The sequence below is a fragment of the Ixodes scapularis genome, unplaced genomic scaffold, assembly GCF_016920785.2.
Source record: "Ixodes scapularis isolate PalLabHiFi unplaced genomic scaffold, ASM1692078v2 PGA_scaffold10__122_contigs__length_95168666, whole genome shotgun sequence".
Taxonomy (NCBI): domain Eukaryota; kingdom Metazoa; phylum Arthropoda; class Arachnida; order Ixodida; family Ixodidae; genus Ixodes; species Ixodes scapularis.
In genome coordinates this window covers 82,358,823-82,382,858 of record NW_024609836.1, presented here as the reverse complement: position 1 = coordinate 82,382,858, position 24,036 = coordinate 82,358,823, and the positions used below count along the sequence as shown (strand labels likewise).

The 24,036-nt window shown below is 46.8% G+C and overlaps 2 protein-coding genes across 2 annotated transcripts; one reads left to right on the top strand and one right to left on the bottom strand.

Moving 5' to 3' along the window:
- Positions 1–276: 276 nt before the first annotated feature.
- Positions 277–17,828, bottom strand: LOC8034591 (signal recognition particle 54 kDa protein). Its single transcript, XM_029982462.4, has 14 exons — positions 17,597–17,828; positions 16,700–16,791; positions 15,095–15,179; positions 13,267–13,371; positions 12,457–12,581; positions 9,512–9,662; positions 9,235–9,294; positions 8,345–8,433; positions 6,895–6,995; positions 5,071–5,231; positions 3,800–3,908; positions 2,155–2,325; positions 1,597–1,692; positions 277–653 (listed from the first exon to the last, which is right to left on the bottom strand). The coding sequence occupies exons 1-14, from the start codon at positions 17,672–17,674 to the stop codon at positions 565–567; spliced, it is 1,512 nt and encodes a 503-aa protein (XP_029838322.1). The 5' UTR covers positions 17,675–17,828; the 3' UTR covers positions 277–564.
- Positions 17,829–18,064: 236 nt separating this feature from the next.
- Positions 18,065–23,661, top strand: LOC8024757. Its single transcript, XM_029982464.4, has 4 exons — positions 18,065–18,476; positions 19,040–19,213; positions 19,973–20,132; positions 22,308–23,661. Exons 1-4 carry the CDS (start codon positions 18,325–18,327, stop codon positions 23,436–23,438), a joined length of 1,617 nt encoding a protein of 538 aa, XP_029838324.2. The 5' UTR covers positions 18,065–18,324; the 3' UTR covers positions 23,439–23,661.
- The last annotated feature ends 375 nt before the right edge of the window (positions 23,662–24,036 follow it).

Genomic DNA, 24,036 nt, shown 5'->3' with positions numbered 1-24,036 from the left:
TAGACCAGGGGTGCACAACATGCATCCCACGGACATGACACAGCGAGATATGCTCAGGACGGACACCAGTGCAATGGTGCCAGATGTTGAAAACTTGTCTGCCAGTTATTAAAAACCTGCGTAGTTCCCAATAAACATTTTTTTGGCCCGCGTCTTTTTTGAGTTGTGCAGCACTGCTCTAGACTGCTGCTCGAAAGAAGTTGCCGTATTCGCTGCGTGCTTCCACTCCCATGGTGAAATGAATAAAAAAGTCCAAAACAACTGTGACAATGTGGATCTCTTCCCACGAGCTTGCAAACCATCGCTGCAACCACTTTTATTTATAAAACAATTATTTAAAAAAAAAAGGATGCCAACGGCAGTTAGCGAGCCTTGTGGACTCTTATGTGTCATTTTCGGGACCTTGCACAAGATTGAAGCACAGTGTCGCTGTTCCAACAATGTTCACAGAGACCTAGTAAATGCAGAGATGGGAGTGCATTTCTGGGTGTAATGGTGGCTTCTTCTTTGTGGAGGCATAGAAGAGGAGAGCAGACGACTTCTTGCTCCTTCAAAGTCTTAACTTCATTTGCCCATGTTCATGAGGTGGTTGGGGTTCCCACTGGCCGCTCCCTGAAGCTGGCGCATCATGTTCTGCAGTCCCGAAAAGCCACCTGAAATGGGAATTGACGGTTATGTGCCAGCTGCTTCTAAGACACTCCACGTTTATTTAACTGCTACAAAAAAAAAAAACAAAAAAAAACAACTCTTCATGAAGACCAAAATCAAATTCATAAAGACCAAAATCAAATTCATTGCTTGCTGCCACTAGTGCAGCAAGCAACCTCTCTGGATGTAATATCCATAGAGGCAATATACTCGCAAGCATTGTTAAGTGAGCACTCAAGTGCTTTTTGTAGAAGCTTGTTTTTTATGGAATACCGTTTGTTGGGCTATCAATAAAAATGACCAGTTCTAGATGGGAAGGCGTTCTATAGTAAACTTGCAGCAATAGAAATACCCATGCACTATTTTCTCTCGGGGAGGCCGAGACCCCACCACATCCATGAAGTTGACCAATAAAAATAGTTAATTGCGTGGAAATTCCAAATGTTACTATTAATTACTCTCTTCGGTCGAGTTGTGCATCATATTTTGACAAAAGAGTAAAATCTTTGGGTGTATGAGACATAACACAGCAATTATTGTTTGAAAACATATATGCATACAAAAAAGTTTACATACATATATTCGAGATAAAAAAAGCATACGGGATTCAGAAAAATATATGAGAGGCATATGAGAAATATTTGGGCAGATATACAGCATTAGATACAAAGAAAACAGGATTCATAAGTAGATACTAAATAATAAACCTAAGGAAAAGATGCTTGCTATTCCATCACTTTTATATTCGGCAACAATAACATAAAGCTAACGAAATGAAGCTGTCCTGGACAGTCACGAAAAAAAACAACAAGAAAACAACGAGGCCTAGCGAGTTTCGTCACTAAAAGGATGAGAACACGAGCCCCATCTTTCTTCTGCAGCGATTTAAGCCAACATGGAAGCAGTTCCTTGCCGACATCCCCTGGCAAATTGTGCAATTCCGCTCACCCATTTGGTGAAGGACCCGAGGGTCCATCATCTTCGCCATCTGCTGGTTCAACTTGTTCATCTGTGCCGGGTTCACATTCTTCGCCATGTCACCCCCTACACCAAAAAAAGAAAAAAAAAACTTGACTGAAGCGCTAACAACATTTCGAAATATAGGCACGTCGCAATTGCAATACTAAGCCGTGTCAAACCTGGGATGCAACTCACTGGTGGTCCCTTTGTAACGGTGCTTACGGCAGAATTTCAATCTGACAGAGGATCGCGCGACGTCAACTCAAAGCAAGTGAGAAGAGGCGTTCTAAACGCTGCGCATTTAGAACAACTTTGGGAAAGGCCAAAGAGACACGCTAAATATATAAAGTGCAAAGGGCAGACGAAGACATGGAACAGATTAGATTTAGTACACTAAACTAATTAGCCCACCTTAACGTTTTAGCCAAACGGCCAGTTCACACACTTGCAACTGCTTATGACCGTCGTAAGCAAATACAAGCGTGTGAACCGGCTTAAAGAGGCGGTCCACAATTTGCTTTCCAGAGGCTGGTGCGGCAGGCTCACCCTTGAAGAGTCCCTTGATGCCGCCCATCTTCTTGACCATGGCGGCAAACTTGGTGTACTGCGCCAGCAGCTCCTGCACCTCCCTGGTGGTCACCCCGGCACCCCGGGCCACCCTCGTCACCCGCCCCGTCTGGCGCGAGAACAGCTTGGCGCCCTCCCGGTGGTCCAGCTCTGGCGGCGACAAAAAGGGCACCGGGACAATGCAGCTTTTTCTTTGGGGCACGGACGCTCAAACTGGGTCCCTTTCTACAAATCCGGGAGGTCCCAAGAGTAACGTCCCCAAGCTCCCCAATTTTCCTCGGCCAAAACTGCCCCCGAGTAAAGTGTCCTACCAGATTAAGGACTACCGTATTTTCCGTACTACAGTCCGCAGGCCATGCACGTTTAGAAGTATGAATTTTGCGTGGTGCGGACTATATGAGAATTCAAATCTTCTAAATCGTTCAATACGACGAGACGTGACAATTTTGGTGAATGACAGAGCGTGTTAACGACGATTTGTGTACGATATAAGCTTCTTTGTGAACTAATAAAGTGGGCACTTGTTGAGGCGGGCTGCGTGCGTATGAAAATTTGATGATTCAAGAACGCCACACACGACAATCGTCAAAACTTCGTCGTTCTTTCCCGCTTCTTTGAGATCTTTTTTTTTTTTTTTTGCTTCTCAGAAACTAAACATGTCAGGACATTAAAATAAAAAGGTTTGTTCTTTTTGAAACACGCGCCACGAAATATAAAAATTTGAGGCAAAATATGCACATCGTTGCCTGAATCCAAATGAAACCGCTCATGTATATTTTTTTTTCAATTCGGATTTATTTTAACAACTTGTAATTTGGAAGATCAACAAAAAGGAACAAAAAAAAGCAATTTTCTACAAATAAGTTTGGTCAAAGTGTTAGAGCCTCGACATGGGAAATGGGGACCAGTGAAGGTTTAAAAGGGAGCGTTTAATAAACGTCTGGCGGGTACGCCTGCCCAGCAAAAAGAACGGTGCGCCACGCGAGTGGTGGCACGAGCTTGGGGTTAGTCGTCTTCTTTTGCGACAGCGCTAACAAAAGCACAGATTCAGCAGTCATCAGGAGAGGTATCCCCAGATTCCTTCAAAATCTCATAGTATACACCAAGGAAGGTTTACCGCTCATTTCGTGGGGTTCGTTGATGACAGTGGGGCATTGTAATTCTGGGTAATGACACAAACCACTGTCTTGGTTTCCAGATTGCACTTCTTAGAGGAAGGTAGGGTTCTGATTTGATGACCGTGAAAGCTGTGAACTCTTGGACTTCACACAAGGGACAGCTGAGGCTCCTATGTCACCACTCCACCACGCCCAGCCGCAGGGAGAAGCGGTATAGAATAGGATGAAAAGAAAACAAGCAATTCCCAAGAAATTCAATGATTTCAATGTGTCTTTTTCAAGTTTTGCCATAGGACGGTTAGTACCACTAATGGCAAGGGTGCCAATGTTATGCGGTACATGTGCGTGCTTATAAATCTATGACAGAGTTGTACCTGCCGATTTTTTATTTCCAATCTTGAAAATTTGGAAACATAGCAGAAATAAACTCCGAATATATGGCAAAGAATAGACTCCGAAAACACGGAAACCTCATTATAATGGAGCGTGGATGACAGAGAGCTTACCCTGGTCATTCATGCTGTCCATGATGGTCATGAGCTTCTTTAGCCTGCCCATAGACTCCTGCTCGTTGCCCTTGGTCATGAAGTCGCTGCTGAAGCCTGGAATCATGCCCTATGTGACAACACATTACACCGTCATCACTCGGAACATCCCTAGTTTATAAAAAAAGATGCTAATTCCAACCCTTTGCCATCATACTTGCAAGCAAAAATGAAAGAAACGCAAAATCTCAAATCGTAAAGGGGATGTCCACCCATGCTCGTGAGATAAGTGGAGCGGTGGGCGATCTTCGGGGATGCGACAGCAAACTTTGATAGAAAAACGGTGACACACCTGCAGGCACCTGCTACGAACCAACATGACACAAAAACGGATAGTGCAGGTTGCTGACACGGCAAATTTGTGTTCCACAGTGCGATAAACATATGGGCACTTGCTATGAACTCGTGTGAAATGAAACCTCAGATTGCAGTATTGGTTTCTATAGAACTGATATCGCCGCTTTCTGTTGTCGGGCGTAACTGTCCGCTTTTGATTATTGACTCGCACATTACAAACGGCATGTTATAAGCACCCTATAAGCTTTTGGATATACGACCAACACTTGGAAATCGCCACACACAGATAAAAGCATGTTTTCGAGGCAAAATTGCCCCAATAACCCGTGAAAAACGCGTCGGTTCAGGCACGATGCTTTGCCACGTCTTTTATGCAAAAGGAAATGTTTCTAACTTTATCGGAGACGTAACGTCTCAAGTGGGAAGTAACATCGTGAACAAGACGACAGCAAACTGCGTTCCAAGCTTATCTGGCACAGCTGTCAGTATTTAGAGACACTAGCACAAACTCCAGTCACTGAACTCTCACATATCGAGAGATGATTAACACTGTGGGGACCGCAGGCGCAGCAAACAAGCTAGATCGAGCATCGTCACTCGCTTTGTGCGCGAGTGTACCACCGCGGACGATACGAGCCGGAACAGTCCTTCCTGCTTCTTTTGGCATGGCTGCCAGGCTTTGAAAGAGCTGCAGACCACACTAGGAATAAAACGCGACGTCAAAGTCCCATACTTCAGACTATTCGACAAATCGAGAGGTAATAGAGCTTGTGAGAACCGCACATGTGCAAAAAGGCGGGATCGGGTGTTTGGGCTCATATCGCTCGCGGGGGTACGCTTTGCGAGCCACATTTCGAGACGGGATGCATGAATAACCGGGGAATGAAAGGTCGAGGCACGACAAGGGGAGGGGGCGACGGGAGGGCGCCACCGACCATGATCTGGCTGAAGGGACCCATCTTCATGATGTTCTGGAACTGCTCGTACATGTCGCGCAGCGTGAACTCCCCGTGCTTCAGCTTCTCGATCAGCTCCTCGTTGTCGTCCAGCTTCAGCTCGTTCACCTTGTCGATGAGGCCCTCAATGTCCCCCATGCCTGCATCCCGTTCGCGAAACCCTCCGTCAGACGACACACACTCTCCGGCCATTAAACTTTGCCTTCCACACGCCTACGTCCCCTTTTTCGTGAGAGCAGGCAGGCAGACATGCACGTGTGGGAACGCGCAAAACGTATAAGCGCGAGTATGTGTGCCTCTAATCAACACAAAATGTGTTTTAAGAGTCATTTTTCACGAAAAAATTGTTATGAACAAGCGTAATGCGACAGTAAAGACCGACCTGCAAAATATCTTTCAACGAGAGTGAAAATTCTCCTCGCCACCCTTCCCATTCCCCCTCTCCCACAGCTATATTGACGGCAGGAGGGTTCCTCTTGATGCTGCATCTTGGGGCTGAATGAGACGGGAGCCCTGCTCATCCAGCCCCAAGATGCAGCAACAGGGGTCCCCTCCCCATCATGGTAGCAGTAAGAGAGGAGAAAAAGGGAAGGGTGGCAAAGAGGATGTTCACCCTGGCTGAAATATATTTTGCAGGTCGACCTTTAAGGTTATATCGTAAGATGCCCAGCATGCGCCCATTCAACAATAAGCGTCCACTCAATTTTGTGACATTTGTGAAATACACAAAGGACATATCTTTACACATTCTTGACCTAAGAAGTGCCCATCTTCCTGTTTTGCATGATTATCTCCAAATTTTAAGTGGGTCCCTGCTCGAGATTTTTTGGTATGTGAAAATAAAATAAATATCTGAAAATTATATAAACATAAAAGCTAAAGATATAATATTAAAAAAAAAACACTTTTAGCCTTTCCACTTTGGTGAAGAAGGAAGAGCAGTGAAGCTGTACTATGTGCCGCTATCTACAAGCGACGGCGGAAACCAGACAACTGGCAAGCCGGTCGTCTGGTTGCCGCCGTCGCTCATAGACGGCGGTAGCTGTCTAGAGGGTTCTGTCGAGATTTATTTGTCCACGGACACGAAACTGGGGAAACTAGCCTTTAATAACTCCGCTGTAAAAACATGTTAAGAGTGTGTGCATTTTACAAACACATTCTGTGCTCCCTGGTCTTGGTCGCCATAATCAAGCTTGTGTATTTTTGACGAGCATATAGCGATTAACTTTGTGAAAACCTACGCGCTCGCTCTCATGGGAAAAGCCGATACCAATCGTGAAAATGATTGGTAGGTGGCACAATCCGTTGCAGTAACCGGTAGCTGTCATCACTACAACCAAAGGTACTCGTCACGTCATAAAGTAGTGCAACCACCTTTTTATTTTTCACATACATATTTTTAGTTATTTATTCGAGACCGTAAGCCACCGGCCTTTTCCTCTCTTTATTTTACTTCCAATGGTGCTTTTCTTCCCCCCAAAACCCAGGGGGCGAGATGCCCCATCAATAAAGACTGACACATCTCCTGGCTTTGCTCTTCCCACAGTCACCAAAATAAACGAACGGGCAATGTACCAAAAATGCACGAGTATTACATGGTCGTGCTATTGCTAGAAACCGGTTCGAAAAGCCAATCAACAAGAACTCGCCTGTAACACCATAGAGTTTCTGACAGGTGCCTATCCCTAGCTGCCCGACGAAATGGCGGTGGCATAATGCCCCATTACCGAAGCCAAAATTGGTGCTATTTCCAGACCAGAGACGTCACAGAATCTAGGGTTCCAGTGACCACCCTTCACTCACCTAGCAGTTTGCTGATGAAGGGCTTCACCTTGAAAGGCTCAAAGTCGTCTATGTGTTCGCCGGTACCTATGAAAATGATTGGACTGTGTGTGGCTGCCACCCTGTGTTAAGAAAGACATGCCGGTGCGGGAGTGCTCAGAATGACATGATCCACCACCCGACGCACAAAATGGATCTTAAAAATTACACGAGTACACTTAAGACTTCTTATGCATAGGAATGCGGAAGCATTCCTACGCAATTCCCCACTCCCCCTCCCCATTCCCTCGGGGCCTCAGGCCACGCCTGACGCATGACTCGAGAGGGGGAAGAGAAGGGCGGTTGAGCATGCACCACCCTGTTCCTGTTACCGGCGCACGGGTCGCAGCGCCATGGAGAGGGCTTCTCTGTGGGGTGGCGTTCCTTGGAACTAAAACGCGTCAGAGCCAGTGGGAATTTATGCTTCAAATCGTTGCTAGTACAAGCAACGCCGGCTTCGCTCCATGAGAGAAAGTAATTTAGGTGCCGTTTTTCTGCAGCTTCAATGCTGATTACGCCAGTTCGCTCCATGGGACAGTTAATACTTTTGCATTAAAACTAACTACCCATAGCATACAACTGGTAAGAGAGGGTGCATACTCATGGAAGAGCTGCACCTTATCCATGCTCTATGCCCCGAATCGGCTGACATGTTGGTCACATATCAGATTGGTTCCCCTGCATTACATTTGTGCAATATTGAAGGGCTGAGAGCGAGAAGGGAACTCCTCTCAACCGCAAAAGACGGGATGGACGGTCATCTCAAATGTCCGCATGTCGATGTTTGTAGTCTTACATAACAGATCGGACACATCTGGTAACCAAAACCGGCTAAATTCTACTAATGTTTCGAAACAAACGCAGAGGTTAATGCAAGCACTCGAGTAATTGCTGCACCGCCATGAACCAGGCGCGCGCATTCATAGCGCAGCACGGCATGCAAAAAGAATACTGCTGCAATCTACAGACTAAGCCAAGCAAACTTTGACGTCAAGAGAACAAACTAGTAGCCCTGAAAATGTGATGCGCTGTGGGACGGCGAGCTTGTGTAACAATGTCCTCTCGGTGTCCTCGCATCACAATTTGTCAGGCTTTGTCCATATAGATCTCTCCGATTGGCTCCTGCCATGTTTCGCAGAAAACCGGGATATGCACGCAAACGGTGCGAGAATTAGTCCAGTCAATGCGACATATGTTGTAATTCTCTTTTCTTTCTTTGTTCCGTAATGTTTCATATGACGGTATCAGTCTCCTCATCGCTTAATTTATTCCATCAGAATACCAGCGAGAGAAGTAATGACACTGAATTAAAACATTAATACCTAATAAATCTGGTGGCTTGCTAGAAAGAGGGAATTTTTGCCCTGGACATAGCTGCCAGACCAGCCTCCCCAAGGGGTCTAAGCTAAGACAGAAAAGAAGAGACACTCACGCGCTGAGGGCTCCACCACCCTTGGCATGACCGTCCAACTTCGTAACAATCACGGCCCCGACGTCCACTTTCTCCTTGAAGGCACGTGCCTAGAGTCGCATGACAAAAAAGGCCCATTGATCACAAACTGCTTTGGCCACAGCGCAAAACCAGAGAGAACTTGACCAGACAAGAGGCACTGCAACCGGAATGCTGCAACACTATAACATACATAGAATGAAATAATGCCCTAGGTCAAGTATAAAAGCTTAATATTTTGTTCTAGTAGAACCTTCTCAACAGTAAAGCCAGTTTTGTCTCGTGACAAATCTTCACTACCCAAACCGGTATCTTCACACTCAAATGTCTGTAGCAGTATTAAAAACGTTCTAGAACTCTAGTCTATTACTACTATAGTCGGGCACGTAGCCAGGATTTTGTTTCAGGGGGGGGGGGGCCTGCCCATGACAAAATGCTGTACAAGGAAGCGGGGGAGAGGAGGTCCCAGCAAAATGGAAGATTTCAGGGGGGCCCGGACCACCCCCCCTAGCTACGTGCCGGACTATAGTCCTATCTTTGGTTTGAAAATAGCAACTTACTGCAATTCCCTTTCCACTGGAGACATCTTTTATCGCCGCCAAAAGGTAACCAAAAAATTATGAAGCTGTTTCTCCACAACAATTAGGACTTCGTTGTTGTACTTCATAAACTGACCGGGCATAGTAGTTCCACTACAATCAACCAGAAAAAAAATTTCAGTAGGAGCCATTGCCACAGCAATGCTATTCTTGCCATCTCAGGTCCCCTGTAGATGTGGTCCACCTCTTCGGGACAGAGTAATACCTGGTCAAGCTCTACTGCGCTAAAAGACCAAAAAAGATTACGCCGAAGATAAAAAAAGGCGGACTTACTTGAGATTCGCAAGCCTGTCCGATGGAAGCGTCCATGACGAATATGATGTTGTCTGGATTCTGAAAAAACACGAATGGTCCAGAATGAAGTACCTCTAGGAACATAAAGGCTGAACCACAAGTAAGCGATTTAATGAGCGACGAGACGGGCGCCGTAAATTTCCGGTGCTCCTCAAATTGCTTAGACGTGGTTTATACTTAAAGCAAGACAGATGTGTGAGCAAGGGACGTTCTTCGGTCCGCGGTTCTACATGGGATGACTTCCAAGGTCACTCACGGTGGCGTTGGAGACCTGCAACATCTCCTCGAAGAGCGAGTCCTCCTGCTTATGCCTCCCGCTCGTGTCCACCACAATGATCTCGAAGCCCTCGCTCTTGAACTTGTCCACGCCTTCCTGGGCTATCACCACGGGGTCGACCTCCGTGTAGCTGCACGCAGACGGAAATCACGACGTGCAATTGGTCCCTGCTTGCATCACAAGAAAACGAGCTGCACCAGCCACCCATGTCAAAATCTTCCTCTTTAAAATCAACCGTTAAAAGCTAGTTCTCCACAAGATTCACTTTATGAAAGTGCTCCCAAAAGTCTTGCATCCACACACGAACAAAAGGAATGACCATCCCCATCATAAACTAAACTCTGAGACGAGGAGAAATAAAATAACGGACAATACGACTACACATTTTAGATTTTGTGTGCTGTTGTCCATTTCTTGTTCCTGCTTGTCCAAGTGTTTAGTTTACGATGTTCCCTAACCACCTCCCTTGCATAACAACCCCTAGGTACCTACAACCTCCATTTAAGATCTTGCAACTTTACAGGACTCTTGACTTCCACTTGTGTTTGAGGAAGGACACTACCCAGAAAAAAAAAGATTTCTGCCACAAAAGTTGGTTTTGAAAAATGCCCTATTTACATCCACAAACATCTAGAGATTCTTAAAAAGTTACATTTGTTTACAGTGCAGTTATTTTTTATTAAATTATCTTCAGTCCACCAATGCTAAAGAAAAGGTAGAAGTTTGAACGCTTTAAATGCGTTTTTTTCCAATCCACCTTTTGGCACAAATTTTACCTTAATAGAACTACTGTTTCAGTATGAAACTATCGAGTCTTAATATTTGCGGCTTCTATGCCAAACATTTATGGAGCTGGTTACTATAAACCTAGATTTTGCATTTTCATGTTCCTTTATCATGAAAAATTGTAATTTGCAAAACTTAATAATTGTGAAAAAAAAAAAAATTTTTTTTTCATAAATTTTTTTTTTTTTTAAACTGGAAGATGTATATTTTTATAAATTTCTTTTCATAGTAACCGGCAATAGGTATTCCAGTATGCCATACGCCAGAAAGATATGTGGTTATCAACACCATTTCTCAACGTCAGATTCATTCAGCAGATTCCATTCGAAACTATGCTTTACTTTGTTCTGTGGGTATAGCACCTAAACATTGGTTCACAGGGCTAAAACTTTGCATGCCCTCCTTCTATATGGCTATAAACACCAGCTGAAAATATCACGCCGATTTAGCGAGCAGTTCAAAGGTTGGCATTCCCAGGCACAGGGGTGGAACTTATGAAATGTACTTGGGAGCAGCCACGGGAGCAGCTGAAACAGCTGTTTTGGAGCAGGTTGGGAGCAGCTAAAACTACGTTCTGGAGCAGGCTAGGGGCAGCTCAGATCACCTTTCATTGCACTTCAGCTTGTGTCTTAGACAAGCTCGGGAGCAATGTCAATTGTGCTTAGCAGCACATATGAACATGAGTAGCTAGGGTCCTAGGCAGATGAGATAGCAGTGTAACAGATGCGAAAACTTGAAACTTTGTGAGCCTTAATGAGGACCAAAAAGCAAGTACCATATGTTTCTGAAAATAGTGTCCTTGATAATTTCTGAGTGGCTTCCAGCTGCTCAAAATGCAAACCAGCACTGCTTATCGCACAACCCACACGTGTTCGACATAGTAATTACATGAGCGAACCACGTGACGTGCGTGACCAACGGACTTGCAGTTGCGCGGAGGAACAGGACAACAAATTTCGAAATAATACTATTGCGCAACTCAATATCAAAGCAGCAGACTTCGATTAACAAAGTTATCGTATTGGAAGCGATAAGCAGGAGCAAGGTTAAAGTATGCCGAGCAGATCTACCGTTCGCGTGAGAGCTGCAGGCCGGCAAGGTTTCGGATTGGACCGCGTTTCAGTTCTATCAAATCACGATTTATCTAGCGGGAATGCGGTTCCAACTTCTAACGATGAAGTACTAAAAGGAATATTTTGTTCATTTGTTTTCAACTAGCTGACGTCCGGATCCCGCGCCGCAGAGCCTCAGGCAATCCGATGCTTAACGACTCGACTTCACCTCGGCCGACTTGCTTAACCGCTTATGGTTGAAGAATAACAATCCAGTTGCAGATGGTGTAGCGCTTGGAATCCGACCCCCCGAGTTTTTTTGCGCGCTTCCGACTCGGGATACACAGGGAGAATAAACAGAGCAAAGGATTGCAAGGTCGACCAAGCTAAACGCGCTCATTGTTGGCAATCGAGTCGACAGAAACCGAAACTAAGACAAAATACCATTTTTTTGGCGCATGTTTTGCGATTTGGTGCATAATGGCGCGAGGTATTGGCTGTCGTGCAGTTCCCGCAACATGGCGCAGGATGGCGCAGACAAATGCGTCTGGCGCAAAATGGCGCGAATGGCACAGCCGTTCCACCCCTGCAGGTAGTGTCCCCCATCAGATATGAACATGTACACAAAAGAAAAGGTTGGCCACATAGGTACTCTTCTGCACATGCCTCTAGGCTCGAGCTTGCCCTATCGATAACACACTGAACCAGCTTCAAACATAATTTTCGCAGCCCTTTGCAGGAGCTTGGATAATCCTAAAGAAGATGGAACACTTCGTAAAATGTTGGTTGCAGTCCTCAGAGGATTTTAGAAGGTTCCTTTCAGGTCCTTCCTACCAGCTTTGACTATACAACTGTCATCTGCTTGGTCAACGAACTGAAAAGCAACTCCATGACGCAATTAAATCAGTATACCAGAAAAGTAGTTTGAAACAAAGCCTTCATCTTCTAAAATACTACAACCAACGAAAGACTAAAGGCACAAAAAAGTTGGCACGCTTACACAAACCCACTAGGAAGGTGACACGTAAAGTAACTACAATCAATGCCAATCAATGATCGACTCCTGAGTGAAGCTAGGGTTCTCACCTTCCGTAGAAGGGGATCCTAGCCTTGGTGGCGTTCTGCTTAAGCTGGTCAAAGGCACCAGCCCTGAAGGTATCTGCACAGACCAGGCACGTCTTCCAGCCTTTCTTGAGGTAGTGGTAAGCTAGCTGCAAAAACATATTGACAACGTTGAGTGGAAAACCGTAGCCACAAACTACACAGACGCCACCACCTTCTCAACGAGAATCGGAGAGACACCAAACCTTCGGAAAAATGCAGATGCACGTTAAACAATGTGGAGCTGTCAAGAATTCAGCTGGAATGCTGTTCAGCAAAAGTTTAAGTTAAAAAAAAAAAAAACGAAGTCGAAAAGGTACATCAGCTCATCTCTAAAAATCTTCAACTGGGCTTACGCTACACTGGTGCGAGTCTACATGATGTTGGAAAACACAAAACCATGCCGCCGTTACTTATTTCAAGCTTTGATCGCAACATGATGGTCTGAATGTAGAGCACCAAGTTTGCTCAATAGAGCCTGAAACTGTGTAGCCTGCATACAGCAAACTACCACTATTACATTCCTGCACACTATGCGACAGTTATCACAAAAATACCCCCCACTCCTGCCCATTTTGGTTGCATAGTCAACTTCTGAACAACATATTTTACATCTTAAAAGCTGGGGGAACCACACGAACACATGCCACTGCACCGATATTGTTGACAAAAGGCCTTCAGCTGTGGGAGACTATGGGATTGCTTGATCGTGCCAATCCCTAACATTCGTACGCAACGCCGCTTTATGCAAATGTCCTACCCAAGAAAAAGTATACCTCCAAAACCGAAGCCCACCTTGGTGCAAGTCGTGGTCTTTCCGCTCCCCTGAAGACCCACAAACATTATGATGTTGTTCTTGCCCTTGGTTGGCTGCCATGCCTTCACGCCAGGATCAACGAGCTGCGGCCATTCAGATCGGAGAAAAACACTCTTCAGCACATTTGTCCACATGCATGTGCTGCTTATGGTGCTTCCAGATAGACAGATGGCTCACAACTCTGTTTCACAAACGCAGAGGTGATCAACGCAGCTAGAGAGAAATTTGAAAAGAAACCTCATAGCTAAGTCACTTAGCCTTAGCTGAAGATCTCTCTTAGCCAAACATTAGCTGCGATCAATGGGCTTCCAGGCAGTTTCTTTTCAACTTAACTTAAAACATAAAGGGTATCCAGTGGCTGCCATACATCTGTCTGCTTGAGCTAAGCAGGTGAGGTCAGCCAACTTGGACAATATCACAACATGTATATTATACCATTAGCACTGTCACTCTTGGCAGATGATAGACTAACACTACATTGAAAACATGATGAACAATGACAGACCAGCAAAACTGTACATTCAGCGACTGCATGCCGCTATACATGGCCAGCACGTGACGTCGTCCAAAGAGCGCTCCGATAGCCACCAGAGAAGAGGGGAAGAAAAAGCTCCTCTCTTACTAGGATCCTTTTTTGTGCCTCCCAGATTTTTCACAGATGTCGCTACTCTCCTCCCAGAAGATCATAGAAGATTAACCAGTCACTCGAAATTCTAACAAAAGCAGGGTCACTCTCTCCCTCTCACATGGTGGTCAAAAGTATGTGATGTCGGTGCAAGCCATGTATACATCAAGTACATGAACAGCCATAGCCAATTTGAATATACCCAGGGATGACTTCTTGACAGAATGACCCTAATCCTCAAAATAAAGAAACATAACATTGAAAAAAAGAAAAAGAGGAAAAAGAGGAAAAAGAGAGAGAGAGAGAGAGAGAGAGAGAGAGAAAAGGAAAGGGGGGGGGGGGGGGGGCAAGAGAGCCAGAAAGGGTCTGCTAGCACTCAATTCAATGTAAAAATGCACATTTCTTAAAGTTCTTGCATGAGAACAGGTGGCTTTCTCTCACAAATTTAAGCAAGGGGGAAGCAATGTTGCCAGCACAAACGTGCCAAATTAAATAGCATAGAAAAAGTCTCCCGTTGGTATGTTAAGCAAAATATGTATAGCCCGATGAAACCAAATCGACCAATAATGTTTATTTTTTATAAATTTATGTCTGGAATAAGTAAAGGCTCTTTCGGTTTTCTTCCACTTTGCTTAATACTGATTTCAGAATTACGGTATGGGCATTCCAACATGGACGAGACACGAGGCTTCATCGAGAGAAAATGCAGGACGGCAGAAATGAAACTGTAAAAAGGAAAGGACTTGGCCAAAACGGGACATTTGATCATCCTACTTCTCGGGGCAATGCAGACGAAGTGAGCAAATGCATCATATCCTTTCTCTCACCTGCCAGTGAAAGTTATACACGACTAAACTTGTGTTCTGAATACCAGCCTCAGACTGAACAACTTCATTATAATCTTCTCTTGTACAATGTAGCGGAATACACATATACAAGCGATTGCTTCGACGCATGTTTCAGTTTGAGAATTGATCCCACGAAGGGGCCTCCAAAAACAAGCCTTCCCACACATACTTTCCGCCGCAACATTCCAGAACAGTTTCCACAAACATATAAGCTCCATAGTCACGAATCCTGAGAAGTTTGTTCAACAGTAGAGGGTTGAGAGAGCTGTGAAAAAAGTCTCGCAACTTTGGCTCAAGATGCATACGACACAAAAAATGGAGCACTGATGTCACCTTGATGAGCTCCTTGAACACGGCAGACTGGATCATGCGCCTCTTGTTGAGCCCCGCCCCCATTTCATCAATGTCAATCGCGGATCTAAAAAGAAAGGAAAACAGGCCTGTTAACTTGCAGCATGTCTCTCCTGCACTCTTGCCAGATGCAGGCATAAATAGTTTTACTCTTTAAGGGGTACACATTCAGCAACAAAGGCAATCCTACTGAGAAATTCCTCCAGAGGAGACTTGACGTGTGCTAGAAGTCGCAAACTAGCTCCACATCGTAAGCCGTGACCTATTCTGCGATTCCTTCGCGTCTACTCAATCTGTTTATCGGCCACATTAAATGTACACATGCAGCACATTCCATGTGCAAAGAATGTTGAAACTTTCACATGATCTCTGCCAGCACAAAGTCCGAACATGCAGACTTATAAGTGGTACAAATATAAATTTTCCACTTTCATCACATTGTTTGATTACTCGCTTTCTGCATATTTTATAGTGAATTCCACTCGCAGATCTCGAGCCATTGGGAGCACCGCATATTCTGCTTACAGATCTGGCTCCAGTTGGTCATCTTCCGCTCAAAGATCTCTGGCAGTGCCCACCCTGTGGAACGCCTCCAACCCCGCCTAACTTGATCCGCGGGATTTTAGAGATCTTGGCAGATGTTGACGGAAGCGCGCTACGTCATTTCCTTTAACTCAGCGGTGTACAGATGCAACAAGGTCGCCGGACTGCCGTCGAGTCGGATCTGTTTGGATGCGTTGGTTGTTTTTACGCGGGATTTTGACGGCTCGAACGCTTCGACCTCGCGTAGAAAGGAGATGCAAAGCCGGGATTGAAAGGTGGCACATCGCAAGCGCTGACATCCGTAATCATGAGAGGAAGAATGAGAAAAAGAACGACAGAAAATCGGAAGGAGGCAGACGCAAGGTTAGGCCTGTTCATTTTGCCGCCACTGATTGGTTACATTTCTACAGTGCAAGCCACCGGCGTTTTCTCGTGTGCAATTTGTAGGCAACGTGGTCGTTGCCTACAAATTAGGCAACGACCATGCAAGGTTTGTTACCTCTGTGTTTATTAAAGTCTTACCAGCAATCTGAAACCTACTGATGGCAATCGCTGTGCGTTCCTTGCCACTTCAAGGTACCCAAAAGGTATGTGACGGTGGCGAACGCGGACGTTTTCCTCGTTATTTGTGACACGGCTATTTTTGCCCGGCCTGTGTCGAGTGTTATTTTTGCAGCTAAGCAGTGACAGTTGTCACAGGTCGTCGGAAAGATCAGGCGGCTGAGGCGTGGGTCGGCTCGTCAAGTTCGAGCAGCGGCCATTTTGAATGGCCGACCAAGTCAGTGGGTCACTCCAAAAATGCGAGTCCACCTTCTGCTCGTCGATTCGGAGCGAGTCCCACGGAGCGTAATTTTGCCTCCCTCGCGGATTTCGGGAAGCGCTCCGGATCTACCAGTGAAATTCACTATTAGAAAAACATTCCCTACCACACTATTTTGATGTACAAGTAAAAAAGAATGGAAAGTTGGTGCTGCACCCAGCGATTACTGACTTTACGAGGTAGCCGGTTCACAGGTGTGTGGCGAACAGAAAAAAGAGACATACCTGACATTTTCTCGTAGTTGCTTGACCAGTTTAATGTTGATGTCGGCTTCTAAGAGAGCAGTACATATCTCCTTTAGCATAGAGTCAAGCACCTGGAACAGACAGAATGCACAGACATCAGAAGCAATAAAGAAGTCTTGGGAGATCGCCCACATCAGGATTCGTACACCTACAATTTCTATGTGCCCACAAATCGCAAGTAGGGTTTAGTCACAGGGTTTCATTCAGATGATATTTGTCTCTCATCTCACTAATAGTAGTAAGTGGTGAGGGTAGCAGAAAGGCAGAACATGTTGGCCACTCCTATGATGGGGGCGAGTTAGTTCTCATCTGACTACGCACAAAAGATCCCGGTGAAAGCTCATTGCTAACACGCTCTCGCGACAAAAAGGCAGAAATATTGCCCACGAAGCTAAATCGGTAAAGAGGCCTTATACAAAATCAGTATATCATACACCCTAAGTCGTGCTTTAGCTGCTTTTGGGCTGAAAAGATCAATGACACGGCCTTGGCAATACCAATATAGACCTAGAAAATTTTTGGTTCGTGCAAGTACGTTACAAAAAGTGGTAGTGATATTTGAACATGTCTAAATGCAGTTACATTTGTTTCAAATGCTTATTTTCGTCAGGTCATTAAAGCAAAGCGGGAGTAATAGAAACTTCCGAAATGGTTCCGACATCGTTTGCATTTCGTCGCAGCTCTGCGACTTGTACCTCGCATGAACACTTAAAGCTTGCAATCTCAAGCTCCTGATTGGAGTAAAGATGCACGCATCGAAGATAGAAGTGCGGCGCGTTAGGCACATTAGTAATATGATCAATATGCAAGGTGACAAATGAAACCCCATAAGCCTACGCGTGATGCATGAAAACGGTTGAGGTGGTCGGGTTCTACCTCCTTGTTGATGATGGTCGCATTGCTGAGCGACCGTAGAGCATTGGTGATCTTGCGTCCCAAGTCGGCTAGAACCATCTTGCCGGAGTTGTGGGGCCCCTGAAGCTTGAGTTTTCCGAAATCACAGGTACGAAGCGAAAAAAACAGCTGTTGACGACATTCGTGCAAGAACGCTGCGTGGAGCAAAAGCGCCGGATGTCACGTGACCGAAAGTGAAAACGGTTCCGGTTTCGGACTTTGCCACCTGGCGTTGGTAGTTGGTTATTTGTTTTCCTATTTTTTTGTCAACCCTCATGAATTACAATTTTTATACAAAAGTGTTAGAAAAACTCAGTTTATGTTATACAGTAACTGATAAAATTGCAATATTTAAAATAAAATTGCGAAAATTTTAGGTTTTAATAATTTAACATAGAAAAGCTAAAAACACAGGTTCCAACCTGAGCGTAGTAAGATGGCGATGTTGACCAACAACGCCGCTTTTTCCTTTTTTTTATGCATTCTCTCGTGCTTCCCCCTCGCCCTTTCCTCTTTCCCCCTCACTTATTCTCTGTTTACGTTTGTCGAAGTTGAGCGAGCAGGCGGTCGGGCGGCTGCGTGTGTGGTGTATCGTAAAGTCACTTTATTGTACTCAACGCCTGCCCGTGTTTTCTGTAACTGGTGCAGAGCAGTTGTTCAGTGGCCCCGACAGTCGCAACTAGCCGAGTCTGCCTGAAGTTTTCGAGGGCATGTCCAAAAAGAGCAACAACAAGGTCTGCTGCGTGTTCGGGTGTCCTTACAAAGCCATCAACGATGAGCCCAGACACTTCTACTGCATCCCTTCCAAGCCGTACGAAAAAGAGCGGAGGCAGCGTTGGATAGCGGCCATCCGCCGAGCGAAGTAGGTATACACGCCGAAAAGAACCCTTTGGGCGTTCATTGAAATTTGAATGAGCGCACGTGACATGTTTGTTTTGCCGTTTGTCTGCAGAGAGCGAGCAGCTCTGTGTCATGCAATCGAGACTGCTGTAGATAATCCAATGTGTGCGGAATATAGCAAGCATGCTGCCGCATAGCTTCTTCCTCAAACGTGCTAACACCTCTCCCTGCACTTTCCTCAAGACAGTTGTGTTCGGGGAATCTGACAGCACGCTGCTCAAACATAGCTGAACCTAGTTTGCTTTATTTTGCTACGCATCGAATAGAGGATAACAATGTATGGCGGCTATATTGTTGTCAGGTGTCGTCTGTCACTTCAATCATTAAAAAAAAGCGAGCAATGAACTTGAATTTGGGCTGGTCCAGAAATGCCAGTTTGTGCACTTCGTAGCCCTGCATACAATGACGCCTGAAAAGTTGACCACGAAAGGGTTACATGCGCTGAGCAAGTTCATATCTTCACGGCGTCGATTTCCTGTTCTGCGCTGCTCTTACGCATCCTTTTCCCCCCCTGCGTATTTGCAGGCCGGGCGGATCCCAATGGGTGCCAACCAAGCACTCGCGGGTCTGCAGTTATCACTTTGTCGGGGGCTCTGTGAGCAACGTGATGAACCATCCGTCCTACGTGCCCACTATTTTCCCCAATGGCTCCCGAAAGAGCGGCGCATCCGCTGAAGTCAAGCTGGCCAGACACAACAGGTAACGAAGCTCTTGAAAGTTACTCTCAAGAAAGTAATAGAGTTGCAGTTACGTTCAGTGTGACTGTAACGTGTCTATACCTCATTTCACCCTACGATGGGCCGCAGCAGACGCCACAAGCCATCCCAGCCAGTCCAGCGCTGTGAATGTGTCGCGCAACATCCCGTGCATTGCTTCTTCCTCCCGAAGGTCACCCGACACTTACAAGGCATTGAATTGGCTTTGATGGCTCGTAGTGTCGTCTGTGGTTCGTCGTAAGATGGAACCAAGTTCAGCCAATTGAACAGGAGCCTTCTTGATAACTCAGTAGTAGTAGCCGACATCTTCAGGTCCCGAATAAGTGAATATCGACAGTGTAGGAAGAGCTTGGGAAATTTGTATTTGGCACTTAGTTCACGGCGTAGTTCGAGTCGATTGCAACAGGTGCCACCAACGTCGGAACTAAATTGGTGCGAATTTGTGCATTTCGTCGACAGAATTTTTAAATGTGTCCGTAGTCCATCGGAACCAAGTCTCAAGTTGTTCCAAGAAGGAAACCGATTCTGTTACCCCCCCTGAAATTTCGTTGCAGCTTGGGCAGCCGAAATAGGGACAAATTACGGCAACTCGAGTACTTTTTAGTTGTCACCGAGCAAGTACTTCCCAACACCGTATTAATTATTTGTTTGGTTTCTCATCGTAGGCCCAACTGGGCCAAGACAGGGCTGGCACGCGAAATTTGCGTCACACCCTCACTGTGCGACTCTCGCTCAAACGCAGGTGGCGGCAGAGGTTAGAAGCCAAGTCTCAACTCAGCAGTCCCCAAACCACTCCGGTCACAAACGGTCTCCGCGAAGCTGCGGACGAACGCATGGACGATGTGACAGAAGTGGCATCCACCGGTCTCCCGGTAGTGCGTGCTCTCCAGCGGAACAGCACGGTTAGTATTGCTATGGTGCCTGGAGCACGTCTCTGACCGTTGTCCTTGCCACATCCTCGAAAGCGGTCCTTTGAATTATGCCCAATGACGTTGTAGAGGCGACATGTTCCTGCCCCGTCGCGATCCTGGCGGTCAACAGGAACCAAAGCAGGCACGATGTGGTACACCACAACGACGCCGATTCTCGTGTCCGCTCACCTTTTTCGCCAAGATCGGCTCGGGCGCGTCATGCTGTCAATGTCGCGGGCTTTTACTTTCTGTAACGAGCATACAGGGGGCCAGACTCCCGCTTTCTAAAGGTAGCACGGTTAGGGCTGCGCTTAACCAGCACACGCACTGACCTTACTTCATCCACGTTTGTTACGGAGAGAGCTAATCAGCAAGAACCAAGCAGCTGAGAAAACTCCCCTCGATTGCGGATCTGGATGCCTTGTGGCGCTTTTCTTACATGCAATTTTTCCACTTAGGACTCCTAGCTTTTTACATTACCTCTTCGTTGCGCATAAATTGGCTTTTGCATAAATTCGCTCGATTGCGCATAAATTAACTCGTCGAACCTCACCGGGCAAATGCCTCTGCAGGGACAAGGGTCAGCTCCTACCTCGAACCAGGCCATTCGTGAAAACAGTGTTCGGAGCGGCGCCTGCGTACCCCAAGCCCTGGTACGAGCGTGCGTGGATGTGCAGGCGAGTCGGTGTTGAACCTGCGATTGTCGTTGGCAGTTTGTTACAAGTACTGCGACTAGAATGCGACGCCTACGGAGTTTAGCGAAGCGTCGGCTACCACTTCGAGATCCGACTAGTAGTGAGGGCTTCCAGATGTTCATCACTGCTTGCATTTGAAAGAGTTTGTTACAGCTTGAAAGAAAGAGCAGCAAACTATAGTCCGTCCTGTCGTAACAAGCGGCGAACTATGGCCGTAGCGAGCAAACAAAATTGTTGAAACGAGTTGCGCGCCGATACTTTGTAGGCCAGCACTCCGGTGGTATGTTGTCACTTGCCTCGCATTGACACAGTTATAGGCTTGCAGAGGCTGTAGCGTCCACCGTTTGCCAAGTTGTGCTAAAGCAAAGCATAGGACAACCAACAACGTTTAAGTGGCAACCTGCAAGCAGAAGGGGAAAACCTCACTCCTCCTTTCCCTCTCGCCACAGTTTTACAACTTAGCACTGCATGAGTAGGGTGATTAAAACGTGAGGAGGAAAACAATAATAATAAAAGGGATTTTCACCCAGTAGAAACATTTTTAAAGTGCCCTTTTGCAAGGCTTTCTTTTTTAGAGCGCAGTTCTTAGGCGCTTGTTTCCAGCTTGAGTTGCGTCGCCGTTGGCATAACCGCATGGGTGCATTATGGTAAATGTCCCATAACGCAACGCGCAGGGCTCCTGATGTCACGAGGCTCCCGCGCGGTGCATTAGGGGACATTTCCCATTATGCAACGCGTGGGGAGGAGGAGCTATTTTCTCGCTAAATAGGAGGGGAGGAGGGGCATACCCTCCCCTTCTCCTCCTCACGAGCTGCGCTCTAATTCGGCATTACAGAAAATTGTAAACGTCTTTCTTTTTTTTTTATGACATCTTTTTTTTTTTTTTATGTTTACACAGCCTAGCAGTTTATAATGGACCTTTTGCCGAATCACCCAAGCATCAAAAAGAATATGAACACAGAGCAAGTTGGCATAGATGACTTGAAACACGAAAGAATAAAACACATGGGGACATGTTTTATTCTTTCGTGTGTATTCTTTCATACGCATAGGGACTGTCTGTGTCCTACCCTGTGTTTTATTCTTTCGTGTTTCAAATCAAAAAGAATACCGACGTAGGTACACGCACTGCACGTGCTGGTGTCTTCTCTACCTGTTCGAAACCTAATATCTAAAACAAACGGCACTCTGCGCACGCGCTCCTTGGACACTTTTTTAAATTATTTACTTTGAATCTTTTCTATGGGGAAGGCGAGCACGTGCAGCGCGTGTACTTACGTTCCGAACATTTTCTTTGATGCTTGGGTAGTTTAGCAAAAGGTCTATTGGGTGGATGGAACACTCGGGGTCAATTCAGTTTATACGGAACATACTGCAAGCACAGTTTTATCTCTGAGCAGTCTAAAAAATATAGAAATCTTCTTTGTCATAGTCCAGACACGTTCGACAACAGTGTCCGCGATCTTCGCAGGAACCCGCCGGCGGCAATACGAACATCGAGTGCACACCCGACCTGGAATTCATCATCGGCGACATCGACTACACCCCTCCAACGCCTATGAAACGTGCAGCCCACGTCGACCAATCCACGCAGGTGACACCCGCACAGCCCACGATCCGCGTTGACCAATCGGCACAGGCTACGCCGTCGGTGCAAGCCGCATACTCGGGCCCCGACCGACGCACGTGCTGGTTCGGCGGCTACGAAACCATCAGAGATGTGCCGGATGTGATGCACGACATGTGCGGCGTCAGCCCCCACTCCTTCCAGATCCTGCGGATGGCGCTGCCGACCCAGCGGCTGCGCCTGTCCGACATCACCGTCGAAGACAAGCTGGTTATGGCGCTGATGAAGCTCAAGCTGGGCATCGCCTTCTCCAGCCTGGGCGCGCTGTTCGCGATGCACCGCAGCACGGCGGGGCGCATATTCTTGGGCGTTTTGGATGCGCTCAACGAGGCGACGCGTGACTGGATTGCGCCGCCACCGGAACGCCCGGCGCCGGCAGCGTCCCCCGAGTGGCTCAAGCGGGCGTGCCCGGACTGCCGCTATGTCGCGCACTTCGTTGAGGTTCGGACAGAGCTTCCGCCAACGACGGAGCAGCGGCGGGCCATGTCGGCGAAGCTGATAAAGAACCACATGCTCAAGTTCCTCGTCGCGTTTGCGCCAAACGGCGACATCTGCTTCGTGTCCAAGGGCTACGGCGGCCGCACATCGGATGCGTCTGTGGTCGCGGAGTCCGGGTTTCTGGACTTGGTCGACGCAGGCGACATAGTCGTGAGCCGCGACGGGTTTCTGCGCGTCGACATAGCTCCGGATGGAACAAAGTTTGTGTCGCTAACATCTCCCGCCGCGACAAAGAAGTCGTCACGTCGGCGGACAGAAAGCGAGGAGAGTGAGGAGGACGATGAATCGTATGGTGGTCTACAGGTGCGCGAGCACGTTATGCGGATGGTTCAGCGAATCAGGGTGTACCGGATACTCGAGAGCCGTCTGCCGGCGGCGCTCATCGCGCACTGCGATGCGATCTGCGAGGTCTGCTGTGTCCTCGCAAACCTGCAGCCCAACCTGTTCCGGCCAACGACCACAGCATGCGGGTTCTGAACGCAACGGCGTGGTAGAGGTTGGCGCGCTGCTGCAGTCGGTGTGTGCGAGAGGCTGGATGACTTCAACGGTGCGTGCAGTGTGCAAGAAGTGTCAATCGAGTCGATGACTTTCGTGCAATGGCAGCCATGCTTACGAAGGTGTGTGATATGTCAAACTTTGGCAGCACTTCAGTTAGTTTGGATCGCTTATAAATTTTCCACATTAAAATACAGTGTTTTTAGATAATCACGTTTGCAAGTCTGAGGACGTCACAGCTCTGCAAAAAGAAAAGCCGAATGTTACCACTATTCATAGCTCCACTCGGTAACACCGTATGTAAACGTTCAAGTGCACTGAGCCATATTTCACTGGCATCAGTTTCAGTAGAATCATCTCGGAGTCATTTTCATTACGCCACCTCCACGCATCGTGGGGACTGTTGTCTTTCTGCATGAGCGATAACCCTGCTGAGGGTCTACACGAAGCGGCATGAGCTGTCTTGTGAACTGGCACCTGCCTCCTATGAACCGCAGTTATACACCAACTCATGTTTACAAACAAACCGGAGCGCCCCTAGCGGACGCCACCGGCGCCGCGCATGCGCGGTGGATGGTGG

Excerpts from the sequence above, each read along its gene's own strand:
- LOC8024757 (XM_029982464.4), top strand. The coding sequence starts at position 18,325 with ATGTCCAAAAAGAGCAACAACAAGGTCTGCTGCGTGTTCGGGTGTCCT. Across the intron at positions 18,477-19,039 it reads GCGGCCATCCGCCGAGCGAA|GCCGGGCGGATCCCAATGGG; the intron begins GTAGGTATACAC and ends GCGTATTTGCAG. Across the intron at positions 20,133-22,307 it reads CTCTCCAGCGGAACAGCACG|GAACCCGCCGGCGGCAATAC; the intron begins GTTAGTATTGCT and ends CGATCTTCGCAG.
- LOC8034591 (XM_029982462.4), bottom strand. The coding sequence starts at position 17,674 with ATGGTTCTAGCCGACTTGGGACGCAAGATCACCAATGCTCTACGGTCG. Across the intron at positions 15,180-16,699 it reads CAACTACGAGAAAATGTCAG|ATCCGCGATTGACATTGATG; the intron begins GTATGTCTCTTT and ends CTTTCTTTTTAG. Across the intron at positions 6,996-8,344 it reads GGTGGTGGAGCCCTCAGCGC|GGTGGCAGCCACACACAGTC; the intron begins GTGAGTGTCTCT and ends TTCTTAACACAG.